Here is a 13,073-nt window from a genome sequence, read left to right on the forward strand (position 1 = left end):
GGATCTTCATTCCCTGTTCAGGGACTGAACCAGTGCTCTCTGCAGGGGAAGCGCAGCCTTAACCACTGGGCCACCAGGGAAGTCCCAGAACTTTCCCTCTGCTCTGTTCCAATGTGGATTCCAGAAGCAGTCATCCTCATGGAGTAAATGACAACAATAAATATCCCATCAAAGAAAACAAGGGTTTTGTGACAATGACATGTGTTCTATCTGCTTTGCATCACACAGAATGTGTTTCTGATAGCCGTGCACTGTCCCAGAAGAGGGATACTCAAATACTTTCTGGCTACAGTAAAAGCAAATTAAAAAATAAATACATTCCCTATTCTTCACAATCTTTAAAGTAAAAGCCCTGTTAATTTTACCAGTGATGATGTACAGTAAACTTACTCTCCTGAAGTATTGTTTTCATTATACTAGCAAGTGGAAAATTATAGTTAGGAAGTTGTGTTCTACTTGAAATGCATGAGACAGCTGCCAAACTAATTTCCTGTGTGTTACTTCTTATTATTATGGTACAGGTCTGTTTTGTTTCTCATCCTGCATATTGCATATTCTCCCCACCCCATCTCCTTCAATATACCCAAACTATACAGTTAGTGTTTATGTACAGGGAACACTCCTTGGGAGGCAAGTGTTGAAGATGACAGTGGACCAATTTGGCAAAGAAGCTAGATCTGTCACTTGCCACTTTGAAAAAAATCTACTCAAGCAAGAACACCTTTGTGATTACTCTTCTAAGAAGCCTGATTCTTGTCTTCTGCTCACCATTGTTGTTGTTCTTCAGTCATGAAATCACATCTGACTCTCTGCAACCCTATGGACTGACTGTAACCCACCAGCCCTCTAGTATCTCCTGAAATTTGCACAAATTCATGTCCATTAAGCCGGTGATGCTAGAATTCTGTCAGAATCACATTGTTGTTGCTATGCTGCATCCAACTCTTTGTGACCTCATGGACTGCAGCACACCAGGCTCCTCTGTCCTCCACTATCTCCTAGAGTTTGCTCAAATTCATGTCCACTGAGTTGGTGATGCTCTCTAACCATCTCATCCTCTGTCGCCCCCTTCTCCCCCTGCCTTCAATCTTTCCCAGCATCAGGGTCTTTTCCAATGAGCTGGCTCTTCACATCAGGTGGCCAAAGTATTGGAGCTTCAGCTTCAGCATCAGTCCTTCCAATGAACACTAAGGGCTGACTTCCTTCTGGACTGACTGGTTTGCTGTCCTGCAGTCTGGGGGACTCACACGGAGAGCACATTCAAGTCTGAGAGCACCACCGCAGAGCTGTCTCACACAGGTATGCTAGCTTCTTCTTTATCCTGAGCTGGTCCCAAACAAAGCAAGGCGGTGTCACTTCATTACCCAGGGACGATGACACCACCCTGAATCTATGTGAAACTTGGGAGTTCAGCTCACTGGCACTAAAGATAATCAAGCTGTTGTTCCTGGTTCCGTTTCTGGCAGCTAATATACTCTCGTCAGCAAGGGGTGGCCGTGGACTGGTTTCCAAGCTTGGGAGGGAGTGCAAAACACGAGCACGGTTTTGTTGTTTAGTCACTAAGTCGTGTCTGACTCTTTGTGACCCCATGGACTGTGGCCCACCAGGTTCCTCTGTCCGTGGGATTTCTCAGGCAAGAATACTGGAATGGGCTACCATTTCCTTCTCCAGAAATTTCTATCTTATTCACCAAAGTTTCTAGTTCTGTCTTCTAAAATTACATAAAACTTCTTTTAGTTCCAAGGGGGTTAAACGCTGTATTTTAATTCCAAAAGGAGGTGCATTAGAGCACTTATTCTAGTCCTTTTAAAGTTATCCATTTCATGCCCTTACCAAGTGGTAGAGGAGGAAGGCTGAACCCACTTATGAGCCCAAACTGTATTATCTACCCATTCCAAGGTGCAAACACTGCTGCACATCTGAGTTCCAGCTACATCTGCAGTGAGAGGACGGAAATGAAAGGCTCACATTCTAAGGAGGCTCCCAACCTAGATCCTGGTCTCTACAGACCCAATCTAAAGGGTGGGCTGGGCACCCAGTGTCACCACACGGGCAGCTCGGACACCATGACAACACATTCCTGTGTAGTCCCAGAACGTGGGCGCCACCTGGGTGTGGGGAAGGGCCAGAGTCCTGGGGCCTCATGCTCCACCCCACCCGTCACCTGTCCTACCTGCCCAGCTGCTCGGCAGCAGTACTGAGCAGGGGCTTTCGTCTCTAACCCCCAGCCCCGAACCTGTGAGGCAGGTGCTGTGGTCAGTTAATCTGCTGCCATGCTTTTTGTGACGGTGATGTGTTATTGGCCCTGTAACACACTTCACTTTGTGCTTGTCTGACTTATTTCCTTAGGAGTCTGACTTCCTACAACTGAGAACATTTAAATGCTGGTGAATACAGACGGCCCCCTAGGATTCTGTGTATTCCTACAGCCACACATAAGGCGGCACTACATTACAATTTAGAAAGGTGCTAACAGGAGGACACAATCATGTTTCGTACGTGGCATGATGTGTGTGTACTTAGTCACTCAGTCATGTCTTTGCGACCCTATGGACTGTAGCCTGCCAGGCTTCTCTGTCCATGGGATTCTCCAGGTGGGAATACTGGAGTGGGTTGCCATTTTTTCCTCCAGGGGATCTTCCCAACCCAGAGATCGAACCCGAATCTCCTGCATTGGCAGGTGGATTCTTTACTACTGAGCCACCTGGGAAGCCCTATGTGGCATGATATATTTAAATTATTGCAATTAAACTGATTCAAACTAAACTTCAAAATACACCTCACTGTGAACTTAAAAATCATAATATAATATAAACACAAAAGAACTTACCTTTGATCCATGCAAATACTGAGGTTGTGCATTTGGCTGTTTATCTCTCTGAAATTCTTGAGAAAATGGTAATACTGTACGAACAAATCTAAACAAGATTTTAAAAAATAAAAAAAAAATCAAAAATTGAATGGTACTTCTTTAAAATTGAGAACTTTTCTATTACTCACCAATTAAATATTCCTCCCAATTAATAATTGCGTAGGAAATCAAAACCCATATTAGGAATGAGCTATCAGTACTGTGAAGTTTGATAAATGCATTCAAAGTTCAAAGAAACAGAGTGAGAACACCAGGGCCCTTCTAGAACATAAAGAGAGTCTCCAGAGTTGGCACCAGAACCATCTCAAGCCTAATTCAGTCTTCTGAAAAGGGGCCTGTGGACACAACAATGATGCCAGGGGACAGGAGTAGGAAGGCAGGTTTGGGTAGTGAGGTGGTCACTTAGGTCACTAGATACAAACTAATAGATGATGAGTCCAAAAATACACCTGCAGAGCCAAGAGACTGCCTTCATGATGGATCAGGAGCCACTGAAAATGAAACAGTTGGATCTTAAAGCAGAAATATAAAAACTGACTAAGTTTCATCAGAAGGGTTCATTTAAACATACTAAACTCTCACAAAGAAGCATGATAAAAAACAAGTCATAGACGCTAAAAAACTACAGTCATCAAGACAGTATGGTACTGGCACAAAAACAGAAATATAGACAATGGAACAAGATAGAAAGCCCAGAAATAAACCCATGCACCTATGGGTACCTTATTTTTGACAAAGGAGGCAAGAATATACAATGGGGCAAAGACAGCCTCTTCAATAAATGGTGCTGGGAAAACTGGACAGCTACATGTAAAAGAATGAAATTAGGAACACTTCCTAACACCATACACAAAGATAAACTCAAAATGGATTAAAGACCAGAAACTATAAAACTCTTAGAGGAAAACATAGGCAGAACACTCGATGACATAAATCAAAGCAAGATCCTCTATGACCCACCTCCTAGAGTAATGGAAATAAAAACAAAAGTAAACAAGTGGGACCTGATTAAACTTAAAAGCTTTTGCACAGCAAAGGAAACTATAAGCAAGGTGAAAAGACAACCCTCAGAATGGGAGAAAATAATAGCAAATGAAACAACTGACAAAGGATTAATTTCCAAAATATACAAGCAGCTCATACAACTCAATACCAGAAAAACAAACAACCCAATCAAAAAGTGGGAAAAAGACCTAAACAGACATTTCTCCAAAGAAGACATACAGATGGCTAACAAACACATGAAAGATGCTCAACATCGCTCATTACTAGAGAAATGAAAATCAAAACTACAATGACTTCACACTGGTCAGAATGGCCATCATCAAAAAGTCTACAAACAATAAGTGCTGGAGAGGGTGTGGAGAAAAGGGAATGCTCTTGCACTGTTGGTGGGAATGTAAATTGACACAGCCACTATGGAAGATGGTATGGAGATTCCTTAAAAAACTAGGAATAAAACCACCATATGACCCAGCAATCCCACTCCTAGGCATATACCCTGAGGAAACCAAAACTGAAAAAGACACATGTATCCCATTGTTCATTGCAGCACTATTTACAATAGCTAGAACATGGAAGCAACCTAGATGTCCATCAACAGATGAATGGATAAAGAAGTTGTGGTACATATACACAATGGAATGTTAGCCATAAAAAGGAATGCATTTGAGTCAGTTCTGATGAGGTGGATGAACCTAGAGCCTATTATACAGAGTAAGTCAGAAAGAGAAAGACAAATATTGTATACTAACATATATATATGGAATCTAGAAAAATGGTACTGAAGAATTTATTTCAGGGCAGCAATGGAGAAACAGACATAGAGAACAGACTTATGGACATGGGGAGAGGGGAGGAGAGGGTGAGATGTATGGAAAGAGTAACATGGAAACTTTGTTACTTTGTTTCATGGAAACATGTAAAATTTGCTGTAGGTCTCAGGAAACTCAAAGAGGGTTCTGTATCAACCTAGAGGGGTGGGACGGGGAGGGAGATGGGAGGGAGGTTCAAAAGGGAGGGGATATATGTATACCTATGGCTGATTCATGTTGAGGTTTGACAGAAAACAAATTCTGTAAAGTAATTATCCTTCAACTAAAATATAAATTTTTTTAAAAGTCATGGATTTGTTAATTATTAAATTCTAAGAACTTGATGAACATATATCACACTTTAATAAATAAAAAAGAGTGTAACTGTCAAAACACTTAACAGCTCATGAAACAAACATTTGCAACCAAGAGGAGGAGCAGCCTGTGGCTCTGAGCACATTGACGTGGAAACATCACGGTGTTGAGTGGCTGGATTTTGTCTTTAACTTTTAAAGAATGCTCAATTTTGGGGGGCAGATGGTTAAACTGCTTGCAAGTCAACTGGTCTGTTAGGGTGTAAAGTAGCCACTGGACTTGCCGGGTAGCTCAGCTGGTAAAGAATCTGCCTGCCAATTCAGGAGCGGAGACGGCAATGGCACCCACTCCAGTACTCTCGCCTGGAAAATCCCATGGTTAGAGGAGCCTGGGAGGCTGCGGTCCATGGGGAAGCACAGAGTCAGGCACGACTGAGCGACTTCACTTTCACTTTTCACTTTCATGCACTGGAGAAGGAAACGGCAACCCACTCCAGTGTTCTTGCCTGGAGAACCCCAGGGACAGAGGAGCCTGGTGGGCTGCTGTCTATGGGGTCACAGAGTCGGACACAACTGAAGCGACTCAGCAGCAGCAGCAGCAACAACTCACGAGACCCCAGTTTGATTCCTGGGTCAGGAAGATCCCCTGGAGAAGGGATAGACTACCCACTCCAGTATTCTTGGGCTTTCCTGGTAGCTCAGATGGTAAAAAACCCACCTGAGGGATTTCCCTGGTGGTCCAGTGGCTAAGACTCCAGGCTCCCAATGCAGGGGCCCAGGTTCAATCCCTGGTCAGGGAATTAGATCCCACATGCTGCAACTAAGACCTGGTGCAGTCAAATAAATAAATAAATATTTAAAAAAAAAAAAATCCACCGGAAATGTGGGAGACCTGGGTTGAGAAGATCCTCTGGAGGAGGGCATGGCTGCCTACTCCAGTATTCTTGCCTGGAGAATCCCCATGGACAGAGGAGCCTGGTGGGCTCGAGTCCACAGGGTCACAGAGTCGGACACGACTGACTAAGCCCAGCACACAAAGTAGCCACTACCCCAGTGCTGGCACTAAGACAGGCCCTGCCGGCAACTCTGTCGCATGCCTGGGTATTCAGGCAGCTCTCCCCACTCTCACAGGCAGCCTCAAGTGACTCCTAGTCCTGGTGAGCTCTGGGAACAAGTCCACCTACAGTTCCCTGGCAGCCGTTCTTCCACCAGGCTTGTGGCGTTCCACTCAGCTCACACAGTTTCATATTCAAGAATGGGGACTTCCCCGGTGGTCCAGTGGTTAACACTCTGTGCTACCGCTGCAGCAGACACAGCTTACATAGGTGGTCAGGGAACTAAGATCCTGAATGCTGTGGGTACAGCCAAAAATAAAACCACCAAAAAACCAACACACACACACACAACACAAAATACATATTTAAGCAAAGACTGGGCTTCCTGGTGGCTCAGATGATAAAGAATCTGCCTGTAATGCAGGAGATCCAGGTTCGATCCCTGGGTCGGGAAGATCCCCTAGAGAAGGAAACGGTAACCCATTCCAGTATTCTTGCCTGGTGAATCCCCATGGACAGAGGATTCTGGGAGGCTACAGTCCGTGGGATTGCAAAGAGTCAAGACATGACTGAGTGACTAAGACACAAAGGGCTCCTAAGTTGGTGTCAGGAGCTCTTCTTCTGATATCTCTTTCCTCTCCCATATTCTGCCGTGCACAGCCATCTCAGCTTCTTTGTCTCCATCACCAAGCAAGACCTCCAAAGTGCTTTCAGGTAGGAAGCCAAGGAGCCACACAGCTCCATCCTTCATTTCTTTTCCCTCCAGGAAACATCCGATGAAAACAGTTGTTTCATAAATGCTGTCCAGTTTTCCACTTGTTTAAGTGAAAGAGTAAATTCAAACGCTGTTACTCCATTATTTCAAATAACTTTTAAACACCACATTTTGACTAAACTCATTTCTCAATCTAAAGACAAAAAAATGGGAACAAGCACTGAATTCTAGTTAATAGGTTTGTGCTTCACAGTCAGGTTAAGTAATTCTGAAACTACTTTCTTCATGTCCTGGAATTCAGCAAATGAATAAATACATTAAGAATGACAAAATTTAAAAAAAAAAGAATGACAAAATAAGAATTCTCAGCATAGAAGGAAGTTAAAAAATGGAAATGAAGCCTGTGTCGCTGACCTGGAATCTAAGACAAAGTTGTGTAAATTCATGGTTTCAATACAGAGAGAGCTGGGTACAAGTAGCATGTGACTTAAGTGAAAGTCACTCAGTTGTGTCCGACTCTTTGCGACCCCATGGACTATACAGTCCATGGAATTCTCCAGGCCAGATACTGGAGTAGCCTTTCCCTTCTCCAGGGGATCTTCCCAACCCAGGGATCAAACCCAGGTCTCCCACATTGCAGGCAGATTCTTTACCAGCTGAGCCACAAGGGAAGCCAAACAAGTAGTATGCGTGCGTGCTGAGTCTCTTCAGTCATGTCTGAGTCTTTGTGACCCTATGGACTGTAGCCTGCCAGGCTCCTCTCTCCATGGGATTCTCCAGGCATAGAACATTGGAGCGGGTTGCCATGCTCACCTCCAGGGGACCTTCCCAACCAAAGGACTGAACCTGTGTCTCTTATTATCCCTTGCATCAGCAGGCAGGTTCCTTAACCACTAGCACCACCTGGGAAGCGTGCATACAAGTAGACACACATGTACACATTATGGGTTTGTGTCCCTCCAAAAGATAACTTGAAGTCTGATTACTAGTACCTCAGAATGTGCTCTTATTCTGAAACACAGTTGTTGCAGATGTAATTAATTAAGATGAAATCATGCTGGAGCACAGTGAGCCCTTAATTCAACGTAACATGACTCATTTCCTCAGAGAAGAGGAGAGAGGCACGTGAGGAAAATGCCACAGGCCAACAAGACGGAGATGGGAGCTACGCAGCTGCAGCCAGGGCCGGCTGGCCACACCAGAGACAGCAGAGACCACGAGAAGACCCCGACCGGCCTCAGAGGGAGCAGAGCCCTGCTGACACCTTGATTTCGGACTTTTTGCATCCAGAACTGTGAGAGAATAACGTTCTGTTGTTCTAAGCCCCCCAGTTTGTGACAACTTGTTCTGGCAGCCCCAGAAACCTGGTACAGCACAGGTGCAAGTCCTTCCCAGCTCTGACCACTGAAAAGAGGAGAGAGCAAGGACCCACCAGCCGCAGTGAGTACACCTAACACTCAGACTTGGCTTATTTTAAAATACTCTCCATTAAAAGGCATCACTGACTCACAGATTACAAGAGTAAAGAAGGATAATTCTAAGATGAACCTGGGACTTCCTGTGTTACACACAGTAGAAGGAGGCTTAAGAATCATGGGACAGCCAAGAAGACAGAGAAAAGGGGCAGAAGGGGCCCCCAGGAGCCAAAACAAGACAGATTTGAGCCACAAAAACGAAAGCCAAGTCATGGCAGTAACAGATTATAACCCTGTGTTAAAATCCCCACATCCCTACTAATGATAAATAAAAAATGCTAACACGTACAGCAGAATGCCAATGAATAACTGTAGATGGAATGACAAGGTTAGAAAATCACCACTGTTCAAACACCACAGGGATAATTGACTTGGGTATAAGTCATCAACAGATGTTCAGATTAGCAGGTCAAGTTTTAACAAGGAATCATTTTGAAAGTTTTAGATTATCTCCTTAAACATTACTTACAAATTTCAAACAGAAAAATGGAAACATGTCAGCAGAGAAATTTGGCAGCCAGCAACCTAACCAGGGAAGATCCCCTGGAGAAGGGTATGGCAACCCACTCCAGTATTCTTGCCTGGAGAATCCCATGGACAGAGGAGCCTGGCAGGCTACCGTCCGTGGGGTCACAGAGTCGGACAAAAGTGAAGCAACTTAGCATAAGCAGCATGCTAACCAGGGGAGAGATGTTACGACGGCCAGTGAAGGGACACCCTGTGGTACACTGCGCCCTGGACGCGCGCTCCTCAGCAGTCTTGCTGCCAAACAGGCAGACTCTTCCCAAAGGCTGGCTGGCTTTGAGGGCTATCACACTGTCAAAATCAGTAGCTATACAGGTTAAATTTAAGTCACATGTCACCACATGTGATCTCCCAGAGTCACCAGGCATAAATTATTAAGCAGAAATAAGCAGCAAAACAAGGAGCTATAACAAGAAACAAATGGAGTGTGGATTTCCTGCAAGCAGCTCTCGGAAAACCCTCAGTGTGGAATTAAGATACTGGATGGCATAGTTTTATCTGTCTTCTCAGGTTTCCACATGCAAGGTGGAGCTATAAAATCCTATTTTTTACTGTCTTTTGCAGATAATGAAGCTCTAGGGGATCTACTAGAAGTCTGTTAAAAGTACAGAAGTAATTGGCTTTGCCAACGCTAAGAAAGGTGAAGGCAAGCAGAGCTGCCCTGGTGAAGATGGTTTCTCTGAACTGCACACAGTTTTCTGGGCCCAAGAAGGCTGATGTCACTTTATGTCGGTCCCTGCCAGACTGCAGCTCCTATGCATGTGAAACTGTATTTCCTTGCGATCACCAAGCCTGCTGAAGGTGGCACAGGCTTCAGGAGCCTGGGGCAGAGCCACTTATCAGCACCTCCTGGGAGGCAGGAACACACACCAGCAGGTGAAGGCAGCCTCCACTGGAGCTCTCACATGGGACGGGCTCCAGGGACTGAGGGCAGAGGGGCCTCACGGCAGTTCACACACCCTGCGCTGCAGTGTCCTCCATGGACCCACAGCTCGACCAGGCGGCGAGAGTAACAGCCTAGGGGTGGCCCCGCTCCTGCTAAGGCCAGGGGCACCACTTCCTGACCTGAGTCCCGGCAACCTTGTCTCTCGTAACAAGATTCCTGCTGCGACTAGGACAGGTGGCCTGGATGGTGGTTTGTTCCCCAGAATCAGCTTCCATCAGGCGAGGGTACCCGTGTGAACCCAGCTTGGCAAGCAAGGCCTCAGCGTAGATCTCTTTTCCTAACTTCACACTAACCACTCATCATTCCTGGAGGGTTTTCAGACAACACAGTGACTCAACAGCAGGGTTTACATGAATTTCCATCATCATGTCAGTTTCACCTGCCTGACCCGCCCCCACCCCCGCGACCCTTCCGCACAGCTGCTGTTGTCTCTGAGCCCTCCCCCACTGGGCCGTCACTAAGATGACCAGAACAGGCCCCTGCTGTACACGTGCAATGCAGGGGGCACAAAGGGGGTCCGGGAAACATCTTCGATTGTCCCTTTTACAAGATCTCTGGGAATTCTTTAAAGGGCGACAAAATGCTAGATGGTCAAAAATGCAACCTAAAATAAAGAAAAACATTAGAACCCCTTATGTTGCCTGAGTCTAACCCTCCCACCCCTGCCCCCACTGTAACATATTTTCTCAGTTTGTCTATAACAGGGTTCTGTTGCATTTCACCTTTGAAGATGCCAACTCTAAGCATTAGGCAAAATAATTTAAGGGACAGTGAAAGTGAAAGTTGCTCAGTCGTGTCCAACTCTTTGCGACTCTATGGACTATCCGTGGAATTCTCCAGGCCAGAATACTGGAGTGGGTAGCTGTTCCCTTCTCCAGGGGATCTTCCCAACCCAGGGATCAAACCCAGGTCTCCTGCATTGCAGGCAGATTCTTTACCAGCTGAGCCACCAGGGAAGCCCAAGAATACTGGAGTCTGGGTAGCCTATCCCTTCTCCAGGGGCAGGCAGATTCTTTACCAGTTGAGCTACCAGGGAAGCCTGTTAACAGACATAACAGAAACTAATTCCCAAAGTTCCAAATGGGTCAACCAAAGCAAAGAAAATCTTACAAATGGCCATGAATTAGATTTTCAAATGCACAATAAGCATATATGCACCCTCACTAACACAGAATACCCCTCACTGTGACATATGACGTGAAAAAAACAATGTGAATTTAGCAGTATGCCTCCATTTCTGCAAAAGTACACATGTATATTTGCCTGTATGGCAAAAATTCTGAAAGACAGACATTTTACAAGGGAAATTTCTAGGCATTTAATTATTTTCCCCATAATATTCCATATACACACACACAAACACAAACATGACTTCTAGCTTTTCTATAATTATGATGCATTACTTGTATAATAAAAATATTTTTCTAGTTAATTCCAACCCTAAAAAAACCCTAAGTTTGGTTTCAGTGCATTATACCCAGCTGGGCATAGGGCCCCTGAACCAAGGAGGCCAACCAGGGCTCCTTCACCAGTGGCTCCCACGGCCATGGCCACATGCCCCCGGCGCTACATGGGGTTGAGACGACGGCCCCAATGGCACACCTCCATGTACCAGCAAGAGGCCTGTATTCCCACAAGGAAACCAAGCCTGGTGTCCCAAACAGACAATGGCAACAGCAGGTATGGTCACGCCGAAGGAGGGCCTCCCTTCTGCCCTTGGGGTTGAACCTCTGCATCCCGGATTAAGACACAAAAATCTAGGACTAAAAGTCAGTAGTGATTCAGCTGACACTTAAAAGGATGGGATGTTCAGATGCAGTAGGGAAGCAAAGTAAAAGCAAAAGACATTTGCTTTAAAAAGGTGGTCATCATGCTCAAACACACACAGTCTCACACACACCCTCATTGGCCCTCACTCCCATTTCTCACACCCAGCCACGTTTTCTGTTTCACATACACACACACGATCCCATGAGCCCCTGGCATGTGCTGACACAGCAGGAATGAGGCTCTGCACAGAGCCGGAAGTGACACAGGGCCTTCCCAGGATGCGGACCACGTGACCCTGCAGCCAGCAGCCACGCAGCCGCCCAGCAGGCCGCTCCGTGCGTTCAGCACAGTGGTGAAACGGTAGGTGGCGGAGGGAGGCTCCAGCATCCCAGCATGGAAGCATGACAAGTGCAGAGTCGCCCAGCACATCCCAGCATCGGGAGACGTAAAAGCATGGAGGCGGTGCCGATCCAGCAGCTGCTGCCCACGTGTACCACAGACTTGACCCTGGGCCCCACGGGAGTGCCCATGATAGGAACGCTGGCCCCACGTGTGTTCTGCACATGAGAGCCACGACCACAGAACCCAGGGCTGGCCCTGGGCCGCACCTGCAAACAGAGGCGATCCCAAGGGCCTGCGTATCCTGGACACGGGGAAAGATGGGCCCGGAGACCATCCTCTCTCGCTGCCCAACGACGGGGCACCCGGAGCTGCCTGTGAGGCGCCACGCTTACCGGTTGGTGGAGCCGTTGTAGCAGTAGTTGGGCAGGAAGTCATAGTTGAGCTCCCAGAAGACATGGAGGGTGATTCTCCCGTAAGGTGCAGACACGTTGTGGTTGGCCTCCCGGAACATGGCATCAAAGCTGTCCAGAGTCAGGTACTTGCTCAGCAGTTTGTGGGTCATGCGGTTGATTTCCAAGAGGCCATCCAGCTCCTACAGGACCACAAAGTCAGGCACGGGAGAGCAAAGTTGGGTGTGGCATGGTGGCCTCCACCCTCCGCGTGGGCAGGGCCGCGGTGGGCTGGAGGTGGGCGGAGCACGACAGCACGGGGCCGGGTCAGTGTGCTAGGCCAAGAGCCCACATGCCGGGGGTCTGACAAGTGATGCGAGCCTACTTCTCACACCTAAGTTCATCACGCCCTCTCCAGGGCTCTTAAAACGGCAGTGATGCCCCACTGTCCGATGCTATCCTCCAGACCCTCCACGGGGCAGAGAACACGAAGACGTGTCCCCTGCACTGACAACAGACTGTGTCCTCGGGGGTCAGCCTCAGTCGGCTTTCCTGAAACACCTGAGGTAATGCAAAGCTGCGCGGAACCGTGGGCAGCGCGCAGGCAGCCTTCCGGGCTCTCACATGGCCCTTTGTGAACCCACCCGGGGCTGTGCCATCCACGTTGGCAGCCACTGACCACATACGGCCACGAGGACGTACGTGGTGGCCTGAACCGTGCTATGCCATTATGTGTGAGATACAGACAGATTTCAGAAACCAAATATGAACACAAGGAACAGAAAATATCCACGACAATAAAATTCTTATAACAATTATATGTTAAAATGTTGATTTTTGGCTATATTGCATTAAA

The 13,073-nt window shown here is 46.8% G+C and overlaps 1 protein-coding gene and 1 long non-coding RNA gene across 3 annotated transcripts in view; one reads left to right on the top strand and one right to left on the bottom strand.

Annotated features, from left to right (window-relative positions):
- The window catches only part of CYFIP1 (cytoplasmic FMR1 interacting protein 1), a 75,828-nt gene that overhangs the window by 16,110 nt on the left and 46,645 nt on the right, over nucleotides 1-13,073 (bottom strand). For both annotated transcript variants that reach the window (XM_070463916.1, XM_070463918.1), the window contains exons 21-22: nucleotides 12,221-12,420; nucleotides 2,831-2,918 (exon numbers count right to left, since the gene is read on the bottom strand). In XM_070463916.1, coding sequence (XP_070320017.1) covers nucleotides 2,831-2,918; nucleotides 12,221-12,420 — 288 coding nt within the window. The remainder of the gene's footprint in view (nucleotides 1-2,830; nucleotides 2,919-12,220; nucleotides 12,421-13,073) is intronic.
- LOC110122075 (uncharacterized) lies at nucleotides 412-10,501 on the top strand. The gene is made up of 3 exons (XR_002309118.2): nucleotides 412-1,299; nucleotides 7,878-8,210; nucleotides 9,335-10,501. It is a non-coding gene; the product is annotated as an uncharacterized lncRNA (long non-coding RNA).

This window comes from Odocoileus virginianus, unplaced genomic scaffold (assembly GCF_023699985.2).
Source record: "Odocoileus virginianus isolate 20LAN1187 ecotype Illinois unplaced genomic scaffold, Ovbor_1.2 Unplaced_Contig_9, whole genome shotgun sequence".
Classification (NCBI taxonomy): domain Eukaryota; kingdom Metazoa; phylum Chordata; class Mammalia; order Artiodactyla; family Cervidae; genus Odocoileus; species Odocoileus virginianus.